A 21,206-nucleotide genomic window follows, 5' to 3' on the forward strand; every position below is an offset into this window, starting at 1 on the left:
GGAAAAGAAGAAGGAAAACCACCCCGAAACTGACCAGCGAACCGGTGAAAACTGGTTTGGGAAGCTTCTTTCCAAAACCAGGCTCCCGCAACCTGTAGAAAGAAATAAAAGAAGGGAAAGAACCCAAGCCGTTCGTTGTCCCGGTGATTAGTGCATTGTTGTCTCAGTCGAGATCTCCCGAGCTTGAACCCTCGCTTTGCGCACACCCTTTTTGCTGGAGTTTGAACGGAAAAAATAAAGAAATGGGCCAGCCCAGCGCGACGAGGGGGTATGCGCCCGTTTGCGCAAAGTGAAGAAACGTGCGCAACAAGCGCCATTTTGGATTTTTCCTCTACCCGGGCCAACCTTGCTTTCTATTTTTAGATAAAATGGGCCAGCCTTGCTAATCCTACATTATGGACCAGACCGAGCTATTTTTCGGAAAGAAAATGGAGCCCGGCCCAAATTTCGGATCGGCAATTGTTGGGTTGGAATGCGTGCCCATGCCCATATTTCTCTCTCCAAAAAGAAACAGGATTAGGGTTTTATTGTTTGTCCGTCTAGATCTGTCTGAGCCCTAGGCTCTTCTTAGACCAGATTTGCTTGAACCCTAGGCTATTCTCAGATCACCACACCCCTTGTGCCCCCACCACACTATTCGATCTTATTTTCCCCGAGATCTTGCCCACATCGCCTTCTCTCGCGTTATCCTTGATCCATCAAGAATCGTCGTTCTATTGGCCAATCGTCAGACATTGTGTTGGCGGCGCCGCCCCACGGAAGAACAACGCGGGGTGAAGGGGTTAGAAACGACGGCAGGTTGCAAGGGGCCTGGAGAATATGGCGCGGCGGCCGGAAGTAGTGCCAACGCGTCCCACCAATGTTGGGACGCTATCCGGCCCTAATTCATCGGTCCCGTTGTATGGTTGCTTCCTCGCGATCAGGTCAACGCCCAACCTAGTGAGCTCCTTTTATGTCCATCCTTAACTTGCACTGCGCTAGTTTAGTGTTGTGAGCAATCATATTATATATGTACCAATGTATATAAGCATGTAGTATCTGCTTTGACATTATGTAACAACAAGTACAACTCAAAAACTGTGATTCGATTTGTGTGGTATTAGTCATATCCTATTTATATAGCAATTGTTTGATTAAAACCTTTTGTTGAGAACATCCTGAAGACACCACAAATGGTTTTCAAAATAGGGATGCATCTATTCTAGAATGGCAATACCTATTTCGTGTTGCTAATTTGTTCTTGGGTGAGTGGACAAGCAAAGTATGATAGACTAATGATGCAACTGAAACAGACAATGCCAAAGTTGATATAGTTTTGCTTAGAAAGAGGCGCCCATCATAAATTTGATATATATTCTTACCAAGAATGTGTGCACAATAATTTGCAAAGGGAAAATCAATCCAAGTATAATAGGCTAATGATGCCCCCAAAATCGACAACAATAGATTTTATCAAGTTTTGCTTAAAAGAGGCCATGAACCTAATACAAGTACTTAGGAGTATATCTCATTGAAGCACTCGGTCCTGCCTGCTGGTGCTTGGTTTTTTAGGTTCCACATGAATATGCATTAGTCACATGTTTGCATTAGTCACATGTTTGCATTAGTCACATGTTCTTTCATATCTCGGTGAAACTATTGTTCTGTTTGATTGTTTATCACAATTTGTGGTTTGTTGTTGCTTTTCATATGATGATGGTTTGTGGGATGCCGCTAATAATGAGATTGTCATAAAATGGCCTAATTGTTGTTAAGTGTCATGTGTATCCATAAATTTCTAGGTAGTTATCATCCATTTACACTTTATGCCTTGGATATGCACATGGTTGTGTTTGTTTATTAGGAATGGTAGGCCGAGTAGGTGATTGTGGCGTGACTGCGAAAAATTGTACTTGATACCCCATAAATAATTCCATCCCCCTATTTTAACTTCACAAACATGGCATTTGCTTCGTGCATGTGCGCTACTTCATATGGACTAAAAAGGTAATATTTTTATTTTGATGCCTGATAAAAAGTAAGAAGGAAAATACATCACCCATCCACAAGCTTATTTATATTTTTAAACATCGCAATGTGAGAAAAATATTAATCACTTGCTTCTTTATCAGAATCAGATTTTATGAAAGAATAACCAAACAAGTAACTTTGGACACTTTCTCTTAGCTAAATATGTTTGTTTCTAGATGTTAGATGCCTTGGTTAGCAGCATAACTATTTCTAGATTCTACAACATGTGGTGGAAGCTAGTCATAAGGTAGGGATTAATAAGTGCAACCAAGAAGTAAGCATGGGTTTGGAATTGCAAAATAAGTTCTCAACGTGTCCATGAAGACACATCACATGTTTAAATACTCTTGTGTGCTAGCAAGGTCTGCATATTAGTTTGTTGTTTGTTTGCCGAGGGTAACATAGGTTCTTTTATGTGACATATATTCCTTGAAAAAATAAAATAAAATGAACATATAAAGTTTTTTCTTGACTTGACCAATGAAATAATTTATTTGTTGCACATTTGTTTATTCCATGTTATTTGATCTTCTTATAGATCTTGTCCTTTGCATATGCATATTTCTTACTATTCAACAATTTCTCATCTCAAATTTTGTGTTTCTTCCTTATTTTTATTTCTCAATTGGCTTCAATGATTATGCATAAAGTCTCAATACTTCAATATTTGTAAGATGGTTTCTTATATATTTAACTTACTGTCAAGTAAGAGATGTTTTTCATGGTTATGTAGATTCATTCAACCTACCTAAATTTTTGATTAGGAAATTATTCACCACTTACCCCCCTCCCCCATTTTTTATTTGCATAATTGTAACTCAATGATACCCTGAATTTCTAATTTATGTAGACCACTACACTTACTAGAACCACACTGATGAGCATTGGATGCTAAGGAATTGTATTATTAATTAGTGATGTTTTTGTATGATAAAGTATGTGTGGCTACCAGCCATATTCCCTTCATATCACATAGTATACTTAGTTATAACAACAACCAAATTATGATATGATATTTCATATTTATTCTATAGCTAACAATGCAAATTCACACACAAGGTATTATCATCATTTTCATGCTATTAGTTATTTCAAAAATCTCTAGTTTTTTACCTCAACTTTATAGACCCTCTTTGAATTATCCTTTTGTAGACTTTTTGTTTTGAAGTGTCAAACATGTCTCGGAAATCATTTTTTGGCACTGGGCACAGTTTGCCTCCTCTCACCACCCATCTAATTGTAAGGGATAAAAAAGTATCTTATATGTGTCCAGGATTCTTTCGCTAATGTATATTTTCTACAAACATTGGAAGATCAAGGGCGAAGAGGGGAGGGGCGCAATGCATATAAGGAGCCTACATATTAGTTTTTTTTAGGAAAATAGTGACCACAATCGTTGCATGTGTGCATAGGATACTAACATTTTTATAGGTAGATTCATTGTATTCTATGATTGCTTTGTTGTATTTTTTATGACGGATAACAATGTACAAAGTGCATACTTGTTGGGTTCTTCCTAGTCATTTTGTGTTGGGTGTCTTCTGAATATGCTCCATTTGTTTTTTGTCCTATTTTTGTTGCATGCGGCAATTATTTAGTTGCTAATATGATGTCTGCCCTTTTGGTAGGGACTACTATTTCTATTGAAGTCAGATTGATTCAATGCCTACTCTTTTTTGTGTGAAACGAATTTATCTTTGTGATGTTACAACGATGTTATTTCATAGATAAAGGAATTATTGGCATATTGTGGATTATATTTTAACCAATACAATCAAGTGTGGAATGATTAGAAAAATTATGTGGGAAGATGTGCTTTTCATTCAAGTTACCTATAGAGAAAATAATTGACACTTGCTAAAAGTGAACAAGTTTATGTCGTTTTGTGTGAGTCCTAATCATTTTGTTTCCATGTCCATAGGTACATTACAATAAAAAGGTCATGCTCATCCAAACATAAACTTTGTTCAAGTTATAGACATTATGATTAAAGTTCTAAGCTCATTTATGAGCAAATGGAATGACTGGATTATGCAAATTGTGTCTGGAGATAGAGTTGGAATTTAGGTCAATGATGAGATAGGACCATATGTGTGCACTTACCAGGGACTTAGAAAGGGGACCCCATGCCCCCTTTGCTCTTATGTATGGCCTCCGGTGCAGTAGAATTTCTGTTTGATAGGGCAATTACAAACTAACTTACTAATTGAATTGGTCCTCGCCTAGTGGGTGGTGGTTTGCAGATGATACTATGTCACTACTACATGATAATTTGGAGCAAGCTAGAAACCTTGAATTTATTCCGTGTCTTTTTGAACAAATGTCAAGCCTGAAAACATTTTTTCACACAAGTGAGGCCTATTGTTTGTGCAAGGCACACAAAATACATAAAGCTTTGAGGAGATATTTACTTGTAAATTTGGTATACTTTGTATTAACTACCTTCAGATCCCAATTGAAAGAAAGAGAGAATTTGTATATGTGATTGGAATGAAATTGTTGGGAGGAATGAAGGTAGATTGGGGAATTGGCAAGGGATACAACTCTAAATGGGAGGCATACATTAATTCTCCGCTGACAGGTATACCAATGTACATCTTGCCTTTTTACATATTACCACATAGTGTTGTTGAGAAATGATACCACCTTGTTAATTTACCCCAGACTTGTTTTCCTAAAGATTCTGGAGGGTTGAGTATTCTTAACTTAGATATACTATGAATATTTCCTCCCATCCAAATGTCTTTGGAAACTCTTCAATGAAAGAGGTCCTTGGCAGGGATTTTTGACTAATAGATATTTAGCTTCTCAAATGGTTACACAAGCATCAACTCAAAAAATGGACTCAAATTTCTAGCAATAACTAATGGAAGTCAAAATCCTTTTTCTAAAATATTGTAGGATTCAAGTTCGAAATGGGGAAAACCTAAAATTTGGGAAGACACTTGGCCAGGAAGAACTAGCATGACTGCTCTTTCCCTAGGCTTTTCTCTATTTCAATGGAACCTAATATTTATATTCATGTAGTTTATACAAAGCTATGGTGGGTAACACTCTATTGCAAGGGGAAAATTTGAAGGAGATGTGCGCTTTTTTATCTCTAACTGATGGTGATTTTATGCTTGCATATTTGTTGCCATCCTATAGTCAGATTACTAATAGGTCCTTGTATTCCACCATCCTGAAATTATGATGCAGTGCCTCATAAATTCCTATGGCAAGTAAGGTACCTTCGTGGATCTAAACTTTCTATGCATTGCTATTACGAAAAAAAGGTCCTACTCGTGACATTCTATTTAGAAGGGGGAGTGGTGAGATGCTAAATATTTGTTTCGTGCTGAAAATAACCTATAGATCATCTCTTCCTTTCGTGCACACTTGCTAGATACATGTGGAATATTGTTGGGGTGTGCTCTGATTGTTTCTTGTCAGTTTTCAAGTGTGGAGGGTTGTTTTATATCTTGGTTTCCTAGTTTCATGGGTAAGAGAGAAAAATTATGACTGCTGGAGTGGCTGATGTGATTTGAAGCATTTGGAAGGCCAAAAAATGGCTTGTTATTGTGGGTGAGATGTTATGTTTGGGCTTGTTGTTGGATTAATTATTGGAGTTCATTATAGGTGAAGGCAGATACAAAATTGGACCTAGAGTGGAATACAAGACTAATGGCGCAAGTCACAACTCAAGTTTTGCAGGCGAGGGGTCGGTAAGCTTCGTGGATCCCCAAGTTGGGGTGTTGTTCCTCATCTTTTGTAGATTGATGGCTGAACTTGCTTCCGTTGCTCTGTTGCAAGTCTTTTCGTTCTTCTTTTCAACAGCTAAAGCTCTTGCTTCTTAGGTGTATCTCTACACTTACTAAGCTCCCTAGAAAAGGAGATCTCTAGTTGCTAAGGGCTATGATGAGTGCTTTGGGTCATGTTGTTAGCTGGTGGGAGGTTTTTCACTACTTGGGCCACCTCCCAGGTTATACATATCGCCTTTGGTGGGGGATAGATCACAGATGAGGGGAAAGGGGTGGTCATAGGTGGCATGCGTGGTGTGGTTTCCATGCTTTGTTGATGTGTGTCCCCGCTTGAGGGGTGCTCCTGCCAGCAAGCTCATCGTGCTTTGGTTAATGCTCCTTTCGTTGCCTTCTCAATTTTGGTTTGCATCTTTTATTCTTGTTCATTGGTTCTCTTTTTGTCATGAAATTGTTTTTGGTTTTGGTTTGAGACCATATCCTCCATTGGAGGCAGTGATGGGAGGGGGGGGGGGTTAGGATGAGATACATTTGGGGTGTTCTAGTGGGACAACAATGACCCAGCATCTCACCTTGTCGACCATAGTCAGACTCAATGATGAGGAGCCACGACGACCCCAACTACAACTAAGCTCCACCACCCTAGTTCCCTTCTCCAGCTTCAAGATGCCTAGATGCATCCCAAAGAGGAGTTGAAAAAAAAGGTGAGATGTGATCCTTGCTTTTCTTGCCTACCATGGAGAGTGTAGGTTGCTGCTCTAGGGACGGTAGGGCATGTGATATGTGGCTTATATGAAGGACTAGTGGTAGCCCACCCTCATAATGGTGTGGTGGCAGAAGGAAGTCATGAATGACATCCTGGTCCAGCTTGTTAAGCTGGAATTAGTTCCACTATTCAGATTACACACATATTATTGGATTAAATGTCTTCTACTAAAAAGGGATTAAATTTGGGAGAAGTGTGCTGGCATTCAGACCAATGTATTGCGTATTTTTTGCCACACTCACCAATAACATGTCTGTTGTAATGCCTCGTTAAGAGATAATAAGACTGATTTTCCCAATCTACCTGGATATATTTCTCTCTTTTTATTTCCTCTAGAGGCTTGATTGTTAGTTAGAAGAACTTGTGACTTAAGTACTCTAGATATAATTCAAAATCTAAGTGATATTTGGTATATGTTTCCCCTCTATACGTTCATGTGTGAAATCTCCAACCATACATGTTCAGCCTTAGATGTAAAGTCATATCCACCTCTATCAACAACCTCTCCTAGAAATAACCGTTGAGTCAGGTTGTTAAATTATAGTTGCAATTCAGTGCTCCCTTTGCATGAGGCAAAACTGGCAACATCTAATCACCACTAGCAATGCCCTCTTCTCAACTTACTAACTATTGTTATGATGACAATTGTGAATTGGTAGTTAATCTTTATGGAAAGGTGGGACAGGGTGATATTATTCTAAAAATTATTTGCAAATAAAGAATGTCTACTATTGTTCTTGAAACCAGGTTACAAATATTAATCTAGTAATTAACATGTTTATTATCGGCCCTCTTGATAAATTGCATGCCACCTTTTTCATTAACTATACTTCCCATTTGAGCAATAATTTTAGAAGAGTCATTAGTTTGATAAACTTTTGTCCCTTTATAGGTATATTATATGACTTTGATGACCTTGATTTCTAAACTTGAAGTTGCAATCATGTGTTTCATATTCTGCAATTTGGAATCTCATGTATAACTTCAATTTCTTTTTATGGCTCTCATCAATCCTTTACAGCTCAATAAGTTTAGATACCTACACAAATTAGTTATGGCCAAATTCCGTCATCTACTTAATGTTTGAGCTTGTCATATTTCATCCACACAAAGAATAATCCATAAGCTAATAGTACCATTTTTACTCAGTTTTCTATGATGCAGAATATACTAGACACAATATGAAAAAATTATGATTAAGTCTATTACCTTTATGAATACAACCATGTATTTGTTACATAAAAAAGCTTGGAATAAAGAGAGCTTTCATGGGGTTGTATGCACTGCTAATTACCAACCGCATATGCAAGAATTCTATCTACTACCATATTATTTATCAATGTGCACATGTAGGTAAAGGATTTATATCTTTGTAAAATGATGTAACTTCAGGATGGTTCTAGATACTTTCGAATATGAAAATATTGTAACATTGGTCTCTCAATACAAAAATTACAAAAATGCTGCACCAACTCAATAATATTTCCATAGATGGGTCGATGATTATAGAAAGAACAAGATCTTTTGTTTTGTGCGGGATGGGGTTATTATCCACGGAGATAAAGAACTGTTGGACTATGCTACCAAATTCTATAAAGAGTTTTTTGGTCTTGTAGATCTTTTACCTATTTCTCCAAGTATTCATGTTCCTACTTGTTTAGATATTAAAGGCAATAATATGTTGACTCCCAGATTCGCCTTGGAAGATATCAAACTTGTCGTCTTCTCTATGAAACATAACTGAGTGACTGGCCCCGATGGAATGCCCATTGAGTTTTACTAATTCATTTGGGATTTAATTTGTCGTGATTTAGTCCAACTATTTAGTGACTTCTTTGATGGCAAACTAGGCCTCTATAGGCTAAACTATGGTGTAGTTACTTTGATTGCCAAAGGCCACGGGGCTGATTAGATTCATATGTGTAGGCCTATTTGCATGCTTTATGTCCCTTTTGAGATTTTTACCAAGGTTTTGAACACTAGAGCTATGCTAGTTGCTTACAAGCTAGTGTCCAAGATACAAGCAACTTTTATTAAAGATCGCTACTTACTGGATAATGTAGTAATGTTGCATGAGACCACACTATCTTCATAAGAGCAAGCTTCCTGGCATGCTTTTCAAAGTCAATTTTGAGAAAACTTACGATAAAAATAACTAGGACTTTATGCTTTTTGTGTTAGAGATGAAAGGATTCCTTGAAAAGTTTATTCAATGGACCAAGTCAACTATTGTTGATGATAAAGTGGCTATAACTTCAAATGATATGTTGGGTAATTATTTTACTACTAGAAAGGGTCTTAGGTACGGAGATCCCTTCCCCCACAGTGTTTATATAGTTGTTGATGTCCTTGTGACCCTAGTTACAAGGGCTCGGGAGAAAGGGTTTATAAAAGGTCTAGCACCTTAGATTTATGAAGGTTGTCTTTCTATTTTACAATATGCCGACAACATGATCTTTTGTTTTGGGGACGACTTAGAAGGAGTTAGGAATCCTAAAATAATTCGTTGTGTTTTTTGAGCATTTAACTAGTCTTAAATTTTTTATCTTTAAAAGTGTGGTTTACTTCTTTGGTGAGGCGGAACTAAAACATAAGGATTATGCTAAGATCTTTACTTGCGCATTAGAAACTTTCCTTTTCATTACCTAAGTATGCCTCTACACTACAAGAAACTTGGTAATAGCGATTGGAAATAGTTGAGGAGAAATGTGAGAAGAAAGCAGCTACCTAGTAGGGGAGATTTCTTCCTATGGGGATAGGCTCATTCTAACTGTGGCTTTCTCGAGTAGTGTCCCTGGTCATATGCTTTCCTTTTTTAGATTGCCTAAAGGTGTTGGTAAACATTTTGATTTTTAGCCCATTTGGTCCGGCAAGAAAAAGGGGGGGGGGTTACTAATCAAGAAGTTAAAAATGTTAGTCTTCTTTACAAGTGGCTCTGGATACAAGAAAATGAGGAGAGTGTTGACATGAGATGGTTAGGGCAAAGTATCTGAAGAAGAAAACTTTGCCTCAATGTGAATAATATCCTGGCAACTCTCACTTCTGGAATGGCTTAATGGAAGTTAAGAATATCTTTTATTGTTGTTGTCAGAGAGTTGTGGGGGATGGTCGTAGAACTAGAATTTGGCAAGATGCGTGGATAAAGGATAAACCGATTTGTTTGATTTTTCGTCATCTTTAGAGCTTAACATTTTGTAACATGTTACCATTTCAAAAGTATTTACCTTGGATTTTAATTGCATTGGTTCAAAAGATGTTTACATGGGGAGAATCTTGATATGTGGAATAACTTACTTGATATGTGTGGTTGGCTGATTCTGTCGGATAAGCCCGACAAAGTTAAATGGTTACTTACAACCTTCGGTAGCTTTTCTGTTATCTCTTTATCATTATCTTATTGCTAGACAAGATGCTTTATCTTCTAAAAATATGTGGAGGATGAAGCTGCCTCTTAAAGTTGAGGCCTTCTCTTGGTTAGTAATAAAAAATAGGATTCTAACCAAGGACAATTTCATAAAAAAAGGCTGGAAATATGCTAAGTTTTGTGACTGAAGGAAGTGTGAATCATTTATTTTTCTCTTGCTCCTTATCTAATTTTTGGTAGAATATTGTGGGATGCCCTCTGGGGAATCAGAGATCTCCAATGTCTTTTTTTGACCTCTGCAAGAACTGGTTGTCTAGCTATACTAGCAAAGATAGGGTAGTTATTTTATTGGTGTTGCTGCTCTGTTGTGGTCTATATGGAAAACAAGGAACAAATCATGTTTTCAAAGTGTTATGCCCAGAGATCCTACTGACACTATTTTTCTTGTTTGTTCACTACTAGACTCTTGAAAAAATCTGCAGAAAAGAGGGGCACAAAACATGCTTCATCAGGTGTCTAGACGTGGTGACTCGTGATGTCTTCAGAGGTGGGCATGGTTTTGGCCCCACATGTGAGGAGGATTTTATGAAGCCAACCACTGAAATGCTGGCTGGCCTTGAAGCCTTTCTGCTAATTTCGATGTCGTGCCTTTAAACTGTGATACTTTTATGGTTTGTTGAGTGGTTGTTGATACTTGTAGCTAGTGTGGTTGGATGTAAGTCCTATTTGCTAGTGTTTGCTGTTCTTGATACATCAAGTTCCTTTTTTAGTTAGTTTTGCCTAGATCGGAGCATCCTAGTATGGTAATATAGATTAGTGGTGTAACGGTTAAATTTGCTAGATTGAAGCATCATGATGTGGTTATAGAATAGTGGCGTATGGTTGGTTAATTGCGCTGTAAACAACTCCATTTTCATAATGAAAATAGGGGTTGTGTGGCCATTCGATCAAAAAACTGATCTACCACCCTCTTAGACTGATTCATCATTTTATGTAAAAGCTTTGACATAATAGATCATGATATCTAGGATGAGTGATACGTAATTTATACATAAACTACAGTACAACACAACAATAGAAGACGGCACGATGCGTTGGTAAACTGTGTTGATGGTTTCTTCTAATGAGAATCGAGGCAAATCCTTTCCATAAAAAAAGTTCCAAACTCATTTTTGTTTCCGAGAACAAAACGACATTTTTTGTTTCTGAGAACAAAACGAACTCAATTTTTCTTTTGCTTTGAAAAAGAAACTCGCTCATATGCTGGAAACTCAAAAGACACCATTCGAATACATACCGTAGTAGTGGAAGTGAATTCAAACCCTAAAAAGCTTCAAATAAGAATATTTTGGGAACTCAAAAGACACAATTCGAGTAGACACCGCAGTAACTGAACCCACAGTACCAGGCACCTCCGGAATGTTCCAGAGCAAGCCGGGGCGGCGCAGAGGTCTCAATTTAAGCGAGACCCGGAGCCTCGTCAACCCATCCGTCTGCGCCGAAACCCCTACCTCTCCAATCTGAGATCCCCGCACGAGCGCGACCCGAAGCCGAAACCCTAGAGTAGAGCAGGGGCGGCGGCCATGGCCATCATCTCGGACATCCAGGAGGAGGAGGCGCCGCCGCAGCAGCCGCAGGCGGCCCCGGCCCCGGCGGCGGTCGACGTGGACCTGGAGGTCCTCGAGGCGGTGCTCGAGCGCAAGGGCGGCGCGCTCCCGTTCCTCCACGCGGCCATCGACGTCGCGCACCGCCGCTCCGACCTCTTCCGCGACCCCTCCGCGGTTGGCAAGGTCACCGCGATGGCCTCCGCGTGCAGGGCGCAGGTGGAGGCGGAGGAGAGGAAGGCCAGGGACGCCAAGAGGAAGGCGGCGGAGCTGGAGAAGGCCGCGGCGGCCGAGAAGGAGAGGGTGGTCAAGGCCGCGGCCGAGAAGGAGAAGCGGGAGAGCTCGGTGGTGACGGAGGAGCGCGGTGCAGGGAGCTCGGCGGAGAAGGATGCCAGCACTGAGGTGGAGAAGAAGGAGGGCAAGGCGAACAGTAAGCGCCCTGTTTTCATTTCTCTTTGACTTTAATTGATATTGATGCTTAATGTTGGATTGTTGGTGTGGTAATGTCGAATTTGTTAGTTCATAGGGTTTAGGATATTGTGGCTTCTATGCTAGCTCTCAATTATAGATTTTAGATAGGTCAAGTGGTCTAGCCATTATTCATTATTAGCGCCATAGATACTGGATGAGTTTATGTTGATGCTTTGTTGGACATACTATGATAGTAGGAACTTGGTCTAATTCGTCCATACTATGTAGTAACAATGTTGTTTATTTACATACTTGTATATATGGGATATTTATTTGTTGGACAACTTGTTCTGCTCCTGAAAAAATAGGCGACTAGCGGCATGGTTAATTACCCAGTTAGGATGAAATTACACTTGTTCAGTTTCTTAAAAATCCATGCTTATTATCATGTATGATGTATCTGCTTATGATAAAATTTTCCTTGTCATCTGTAAAACTGCCCCAGAACAGAGCCAGTTTGTTTAATTATCTCTTTTCATCAGAAGTCATGGTTCACTGCAGTCAGAAACCAGTTTATAACTCCTAATATGTTCTACAACCGAGTCTGCTCAAACACGGTTCTGTGCCATATATCATAGTGAAAATGCCACACTTTATTTGTTAGACCCTGTCTTATTTATGGTATCTCCTTCATTTGCCTATGGGAAAAACCATTATATTTCAGTTATGCACTTTGGGATTAACTAAAGGTGACTCATCTCACTGAACAGAACCAAATGCTGGCAATGGTCTTGATATGGAGAAGTATTCCTGGACTCAGCAGTTACCAGAGGTTAATGTCAATGTTCCTGTTCCTGAAGGAACAAAGTCAAGGTTTGTTGTCTGTGAGATTAAGAAGGATCATCTGAAGGTTGGGCTGAAGGGCCAGCCTCCTATCATTGATGTGAGTAGTATCAACTACACAACAGTTTATCTTGCCCTTGCATGTAAAATCTTTTGCTGATGCAGTGTTCCTTTCTTACCAGGGTGAGCTTCACAAACCAGTTAAAGTTGATGACTGCTTCTGGAGCATAGGTATGAACCACAGACCATTTATGTTATGTGTTATGCTATGTGCCCTACCTTAAGATCCCTTGCTAAGAAAAACATCTTTTCCTTCTGATAATACCTTCAGAGGATGGGAAAGCACTGTCTATACTGCTTACAAAGCACAATCAAATGGAATGGTGGAAATCTGTGATCAAAGGCGACCCTGAAGTTGACACCCAGAAGGTGGAACCAGAGACTAGCAAGCTTTCTGATCTGGATCCTGAGACTAGGCAAACTGTGGAGAAGATGATGGTAAGCGATGTGCACAACCTGATTGATGGACTGACTAGGCGTCTTACAATTTCTTCACACCCTAATTTTTTTGTCTCTGCATTGCAGTTTGACCAGCGCCAGAAGCAGATGGGCCTGCCAACAAGTGATGAAATGCAGAAGCAGGACATGCTCAAGAAGTTCATGTCTCAGGTAAGTGGCAGCATGCTCATCCTGTATGCATCTTGGTTGATTTAGCACTACTTGCTGTGTCTGATTGAGCTTCCCGTTGCAGCACCCGGAGATGGACTTCTCAAGGGCGAAGATAGCTTGAGATTGGTTGGATTCAAGGGGACGCAGAAGTTTTTGATGGAGAAATTGCATCTATCCTTGTTCTTTTCAGTTTGGGTGTCTTGTGGTTAATTGTCTGGTTAAGGTCGCGAAGGACATGGTTTTCGTGATGCTTTGGAAATATAAGTGAACAATGTTTTCTGTTGTTGGAACTGATCGATTGCCCAATTTTCTGAAGTTTGTGTATCGTTCATGTGCTGTGTGCTTGACTTATGTTGTGCGCTTTCTAGCTACCTGCATCCCTTTGTAAGTTGTTTATCTTCTCTTTACCCTATGGGTTCATCTGCAATGGACGTGCAACTAGCCGATGATGCTGACGCCGGTGCAAGAGCGAAGTGATGTGTGCAGGCATGCAATCCTTCTTCACTAATCTAAGGGTTGAAGAAATCTGATCTTGGCACAGAACAAAATGAATGAAGAGGTCAACACATAGGGAGTGGCCGGAGATATTGCCCACCTTCACCTTGTGGCAAATTTTCGTGTTTTGATCCTTTTCTGAAACTTATTCGAGATTTGATTCTAGTTTGAAAAAAATTCAAGATCTGACCCTTTTGCTACTGCTAGAGTCCATGACGGTAGGGTCTAACAGCCTATCGCCAGGGACTTTGACGGTAGGAAATATCGCTACCGCCAACCGGGCTGGCGGTAGCCTGCACAACCCTACCGCCAAGATGCTTGGCGGTAGGCACGAGCACGCACTGTGTTTAATACTTAGGAGATTTTTGGCGATATGGTATGCAACCCTTTGCCAGGGACCTTGGTAGTAGGCTGTTATACCCTATCATCATGGTCTCTGACGGTAGCAAAAGGATCAGATCTCGGATTTTTTTTAAACTAGGATTAAATCTTGAATAACTTTTAGAAAAAGGCCAAAACATGATTTCGCCTCGAGAGGAGGGGACCGAGATGGTGGCATGGAAGTACCTAGGAGGCGATGGCTTGGAGAGAAACATTGTGTCTATGTGTGTGGCCTTGTTAAGCTCGAGTGTGATCTTGTTTCGTGAAGAATTTCCAAGAAGCAATTCATTGAACCGATTTTTTCCCCATTTCTTTGCTTCAGATATTCTAACATTCTATGATGGTTGTTTGTATTGTCATCTTCTTTTGGAAGATTTTGCAAGGTTAAAATAATCTCATCATATAATGAAATACCACTGCCTTTTTTCTTGGTGCCAATTATAGAGGACCATCAATTCTGAACATAAGAACAACCCTAGATTAGATGAGACCGCATTCTCTTCAGAATTTTCATTGCAGAAGACACAATTCCAAATGCATGGATCTCCCTTTAAGAAGCTTCCATGTGTTAGTTTGTCATGGAGTAGAAGCCAGAAGAAAATAAATTTAGTGTCTAAACCTACAAGCACTTTTTCATAGCCACTTACTCCCTCCGTTCCGAATTACTTGTTGCAGGTATGGATGTATCTAGATGTATTTTAGTTCTAGATACATCCATTTCTGCGACGAGTAATTTGGAACGGAGGGAGTATATGATATGGGCCTCTTGATCAACTTGCTTCCAATTATATACTTTAGTAGATGAGTAGCTTGATCCCTTCTAGTGCACTTATCATTATATTGAGAAATCCCTTGAAGTAATAAATCTTGGATTTCTAGGAATTGTTCAAAAGCTTGAGAAGAAAGGGGCCTATGGAAATGCTCCGCTAAATCTTTGGTGTTGATCATAGTCTTAAATGAGATAAATCCCTTGAAGTAATAATCTTGGATTTCTGGGAATCGTTCAAAAGCTTGAGAAGAAAGGGGCCTATGGAAATGCTCCGCTAAATCTTTGGTGTTGATCATAGTCTTAAATGAGATTTTACTAGTGATCGCAAAAGATTGGAGACCGGGATATTGAATTGTAACCAGTTTTTGTGCCAAGGAATCATACCAGAATAAAATGGAGCTTCCATTTCCCACTTCACATACTGCAACATTTGTGGAAGTCGGGATTATTTTTGAGTGTGATCTCCATCAAAGTGAGTCTTCACTTTTCAAAAGTTTGGAGTATTTTGGGCTTTCATACTTTCTATGAAGCAATTAGTGATGTGTAAAGAAGAGAAAACTGATTTAATAAACTACACTCCACCATCGTAAGAAATCATCGTAGAACACCAAACCAACCTACTTCCAATTTTGTGTGAAATTGTTGAGAAATCTTCAATCTTAGGCATGGAAGTATGGAGAGGGAGTCCAAGATAATGTGAAGGACCCATGTTGGCATCCCAAAATAACAATCATTCTTTGCACTTGAGCTTGAGAGACATTGATGGGAACCATCACTGATTTGCTATAATTTATCTTTAGCCCAGTTTGGGAGCATTTTTGGTTATGCATTAGTTGATTTCCATAGTAGGAAGCATTAAAATCATGTCATTAACAGTTTAACATATTGAGTAACAGGAAAACCAGTTTAGGAATGCATTGTTAGAGGGGACTGAATCAAGTTTCCCACCATTGCTTCATTAGGATAGTCTGGAGTAGGCTTGCCGCAAGAAAAAAATAATGAGGAGAGACAAAGGGTATCCTTGTTTGAATCTTATTTTATAATGAAAATGCTTTTCGGAATGCTATTTAGCAGTACCGAGGAAGTACGAGAATTGAATACCATATGAAACCATTAGAGCCACCTTTGTCCAAATCCTTTTGCATCAAGAATGTACAAAATGATATCATGATCCATCATGTCAAAAGATTTTTCAAAATCTAGCTTGAGCACCACAATTTCTTTTCTAGATTGTTGACATTGGTAAAGGTATTCATAAGCCCATGCTAGACAATCCTGAATATATATTCATTTGAGAAGAACCATATTGGTTAGTATGCACTAGTTTTAGCATGACTTTTTTGCAGGCTGTTAGAGGGTAGCTTGGTGATGATCTTGATTGAGAAATTAAGGAGAGATATTGGTCTAAAGTCATTTGGGCATTGATGATTTTCTATTTTGGAATTAATGTGATGAAGGAGGCATTGCGGTCTGCAGGTTCATTCTCCCATTATAAAAAAACTTCAATAAGAGCATATAAATCTACAAGAATTAAATTCCAACATGCCTTAATGAAAACACCATTGAATCCATCAGGTCCAGTTGCCTTATCGGTTGGCAAAATATTTACTACATCATCAGTCTCTTTTTTGGTTAAAGGAACTTCTAGATCTTGTAACACTTCTAGTCTATGTAGCACACTGTCCAATAAACTTGATGTAGGTTTGGAAGTTCCAAGCCTATCATTGGAAGATCTCCAAAGAATGGCAACTTTGCTACGATGATCATTATGCACTTGCTCATTTTTTTCATCTAGGAGTTGAGTAATGTGATTATTTCTATATTTGTTTGTAGCTTTTGCCTGTTATTTTTTGTATTTTCATCTCCAAGATTAATCCATCTCATGATTGCTCACAATTTTGAATAAGTCTTCTGATATGAAATCAAATTAATTAATTGATTTTTTCAAATGATTTTTCCATTACTTCCTTCAATACTCATATCCCTATATTCTTCCAGGGTATCCCACCAGAAAATCAATGCATTAGGATTCTTAATAGAGGCGGAAAGGTTGGATAGGGATTTTGACCATAATTTCAATCCTTTTTTCCTAGTCTTTTGAATTGAACACCAATCCCTTTAGTACTGTTAGAGGCTTGGACCCGATAACCCCAAGTGTTTTTAACTTTCTATTTAAATCCCCATGCTCTAACAAAAAAATTCAATCTAAATAATTAAGATTTTGGGATGTGACTGCCTACTTGAATAACACCTGGAAAATAATTTGATATAGGCTTCCACAAGGGTATTGTAGCAGTATTTGGGTAGTTTAGTGTCCATGATTCTTAAGAAAAACACCAGCCCAGTTTTTCAAAGAATGGAGCTTCTTGCATAATGCTCCAAGTAAAGCTTCTTTCTTTGAGAGGGATCTCAATTAATCCAAGGGCACTAATGGCATAATTGAACTTCTCATTTAACCAAATCTCCCCCAGGCCCACTTCTATTTTTTTTGACATCACATGTGCTCGAAATCCCCAAGAATCATACAATCAGTTTCATTGAAATTGTTGCAACCAATTTACAAATTCAGTCCTTGCCTCAGTTTGACATGCCCATATCTGTTTGTAAGTATCCATGTTTTCCAATGTGAATGGATGTAAGTTGAATAGAGAGAGAAAGTTCATTCTCCTTGAAAGTACTTTTCAATCCATGGCTCCATGCAATCAACAAACCTCCAGAAGCTCCGATAGAAGGAATATATTCAAGTTTATTCTTCTTGGATTTTTTTCTTTGATAGGGGATATCCAAAAATTCTCTTTTCATTTCTTGAAAAATTGAGCAACCGGACTCTTCCATTTTATTGGACATGGCTAGACATTTAGACCTGTCATTTAATCCTCTGATATTCCATTTGGATTTTTCCACATTGTATTCATTTTTACAGGAAGGAATAGACCAGCAAAGGCTAAACAAATACAATGTGGAAGATTCCCTTCTTCTTGTGTGTCTCCTTCTTTTCCATGGTCTTGAGAATATCCTCAATGGTATCCTTCCGAGGGATCTAGCGAAAGGGCGTGTTAAGATTCTTAACAATTTTGTCAGCAATAGAAGGTGGATCAACATTACAAGCCATGCAATTTTTGTCTACACATATACTCCATTTTTAGATCCTTCAGTTAGATCTTGTAATCTACTCCTCCTTCTTGCCTCAGTATCTACCAGAGGAACCCTTTCCTTCCTTTTTCCTTTTTTAATGTCCATGACACTGGTTGTGGAGGATTTGTTCAACTTTGCTACCTCTTAAGCACTGCGTTGGATTTCCCCGAAGAGGAAGGGATGATGCAGCAAAGTAGCGTAAGTATTTCCCTCAGTTTTTGAGAACCAAGGTATCAATCCAGTAGAAGGCTACGCTCGAGTCCCTCGTACCTACACAAAAACAATAGCTCAATGTAACCAACGCGCTTAGGGGTTGTCAATCCCTTCACGGTCACTTACGAAAGTGAGATCTGATAGAGATGATAAATAATATTTTTGGTATTTTTGGTATAAAGATGCAAAGTAAATAAAGTAAAAGCAAAGCAATAATAAGGTGATGGAGATTGATATGATGAGAAAGAGACCCGGGGGCCATAGGTTTCACTACTGGCTTCTCTCAAGAGCATAAGTATTCTACGGTGGGTGAACAAATTACTGTTGAGCAATTGACAGAATTGAGCATAGTTATGAGAATATCTCGGTATGATCATGTATATAGGCATCACGTCTGAGACAAGTAGACCGAAACGATTCTGCATCTACTACTATTACTCCACTCATCGACCGCTATCCAGCATGCATCTAGAGTATTAAGTTAAAAACAGAGTAACGCCTTAAGCAAGATGACATGATGTAGAGGGATAATTTCATGCAATATGATAAAAACCCCATCTTGTTATCCTCGATGGCAACAATACAATACGTGCCTTGCTGCCCCTTCTGTCACTGGGAAAGGACACCGCAAGATTGAACCCAAAGCTAAGCACTTCTCCCATGGCAAGAACAACCAATCTAGTAGGCCAAACCAAACTGATAATTCGAAGAGACTTGCAAAGATAACCAATCATACATAAAAGAATTCAGAGAAGATTCAAATATTATTCATAGATAGACTTGATCATAAACCCACAATTCATCGGTCTCAACAAACACATCGCAAAAAGAATATTACATCGAATAGATCTCCACAAGAGAGGGGGAGAACATTCTATTGAGATCCAAAAAGGGAGAAGAAGCCATCTAGCTACTAGCTATGGACTCGTAGGTCTGAAGTAAACTACTCACACTTCATCCGAGGGGCTTGGATGATGATGTAGAAGCCCTCCGTGATCGATGCCTCCTCCGGCGGAGCTCCGGAACAGGCCCCAAGATGGGATCTCATGGATACAGAAAGTTGCGGCGGTGGAATTAGGTTTTTGGCTCCGTCCCCAATCATTTGGGGGTACGTGGATATATATAGGAGGAAGAAGTACGTCGGTGGAGCTTCGAGGGGCCCACGAGGCAGGGGGCGCGCCCTAGGGGGGCTCCCCTACCCTCGTGACCACCTCGTGGCTTCCTTGACGGAGGGTCCAAGTCTCCTGAATCTTATCTGATGAGAAAATCACGTTTCCGAAGGTTTCATTCCGTTTGGACTCCGTTTGATATTCCTTTTCTTCGAAACCCTAAAACAGGCAAAAACAGCAATTCTGGGCTGGGCCTTCGGTTAATAGGTTAGTCCCAAAAATAATATAAAAGTGGAAAATAAAGCCCAATAATGTCTAAAACAGTAGATAATATAGCATGGAGCAATCGAAAATTATAGATACGTTGGAGACGTATCAAACTTCACGCCGAAATTCCTGAGATGAAGTGAACTTGCTCTGTGGTGTAGCGAGGGTCATATCAGTGTCATCATCCAAGGAACATAAATTTGCATTTTTACATGCCCATGTGAGGAAGAACATTTATCAGGAATGGAGAAAGGGACCAAAAATTGATTGTCAGAATCCTAAATAATGACATCCCACATTTGAGAAGATAAAAATCTCGTTGCCCACTCAAGTTTACCAACTCATAATAGAGCCACATAAATAAAATGAATCCATACAATGGTACCTTCATAATATTAGAGTAGTCCATGCCATGAGGAAGATACTCTTCCAAATGGCAACACCTTTGCTCCTAAGCTGCCCGAGATCAATCTAGAATATCAAAATCCACAAGATCTCCTAACACTCTGAGTTGAAGAATTGGCTCATATACATTTGTAGAGCTACCCATTGCAACTTCAAGGCATTTCCCTTATTCAAAGAAGCCAGGGGACCACATGCACTTGAAGAGCCATTAGAAGTATTAGAATCACTTTCTTCCCTTGTCATATGTGGGAGCATATAAGACCCCGGGAGCTCAGGATTTTGGATGAGCTAACACTTTGACTTTACGATTTAAGCACCGGAACAAGAAATCAACTCCTCTCAATATCCACTGACTCGTGACTCAGTGAAATTTCAGAGATCATATGATCCTTCATAGTTTCTTTGTAGAGCAACTGGCTAAGGTCCAGTCGAATTAGAAATGAACAAATCAGAGTACGGAATTGTAAGTGCATCTAGTGCCACCCCTAGTTGGTTTTGGAGTATTGACGACAAACCTAGTTGAGGGACTAATGTGTTTGTGAGAATTGCAGGATAACAGAGGTAGAAGTCCCTCATTGATTCGGTTTTACTACCAGAGATGACCCCTAAAAATGTATGAAGACATTGAAGTCAAAGATGGTATATGAAGATATTCACATTGAAGACTATGACAAGAAAAGACACCACATGAAGCCTATGGAGCTCGAAGACTTAGATCTTTCATAGTTCTTTTTCTTTTGTGTTGAGTCATAGGAACCACCGTACTGTAGTGGGGTCCAAGAGAACCAGTCAGAATGACTGAAGTGATGCCTAACCAAAAACCTATGTCTTCGAGTGAAGACTATGAGAGCGAATCTTGTCCAGAGTCGGACAAGTCAGCTTTGCTTGCAGCCCAAGTAAAGTTGCCGTGTGAGTTTGAAATCTGACCGTTGGAACACGTGTCAGTTCCTTAGTGACCCAGGGTCATTTCAGAAAAATCAGGTCGGGTTGCCAAGTGGCTATAAATAGCCCACCCCCTACAACCATAA

At 39.4% G+C, this 21,206-nt stretch overlaps 1 protein-coding gene and 1 long non-coding RNA gene across 2 annotated transcripts; both read left to right on the plus strand.

Moving 5' to 3' along the window:
• The first annotated feature begins 529 nt into the window (after positions 1 to 529).
• Positions 530 to 5,899, plus strand: LOC147958783 (uncharacterized). Its single transcript, XR_015609796.1, has 2 exons — positions 530 to 923; positions 5,629 to 5,899. It is a non-coding gene; the product is annotated as an uncharacterized LOC147958783 (long non-coding RNA).
• Positions 5,900 to 11,334: 5,435 nt separating this feature from the next.
• LOC125521085 (protein BOBBER 1) lies at positions 11,335 to 13,694 on the plus strand. Its single transcript, XM_048686138.2, has 6 exons — positions 11,335 to 11,911; positions 12,663 to 12,835; positions 12,918 to 12,966; positions 13,067 to 13,233; positions 13,321 to 13,404; positions 13,487 to 13,694. The coding sequence occupies exons 1-6, from the start codon at positions 11,461 to 11,463 to the stop codon at positions 13,523 to 13,525; spliced, it is 963 nt and encodes a 320-aa protein (XP_048542095.1). The 5' UTR covers positions 11,335 to 11,460; the 3' UTR covers positions 13,526 to 13,694.
• The last annotated feature ends 7,512 nt before the right edge of the window (positions 13,695 to 21,206 follow it).

This window comes from Triticum urartu, chromosome 7A (assembly GCF_056163025.1).
Source record: "Triticum urartu cultivar PI428250 chromosome 7A, HENAU_Tu73, whole genome shotgun sequence".
In the NCBI taxonomy this organism is placed as follows: Eukaryota; Viridiplantae; Streptophyta; class Magnoliopsida; order Poales; family Poaceae; genus Triticum; species Triticum urartu.

What these genes read in the sequence shown, in the direction of transcription:
- LOC125521085 (XM_048686138.2), top strand. Translation starts at nt 11,461, where the DNA reads ATGGCCATCATCTCGGACATCCAGGAGGAGGAGGCGCCGCCGCAGCAG. An exon ending in GCCAGCCTCCTATCATTGAT is followed by an intron (nt 12,836 to 12,917) that starts GTGAGTAGTATC and finishes CTTTCTTACCAG; the next exon opens with GGTGAGCTTCACAAACCAGT. An exon ending in AAACTGTGGAGAAGATGATG is followed by an intron (nt 13,234 to 13,320) that starts GTAAGCGATGTG and finishes TCTGCATTGCAG; the next exon opens with TTTGACCAGCGCCAGAAGCA.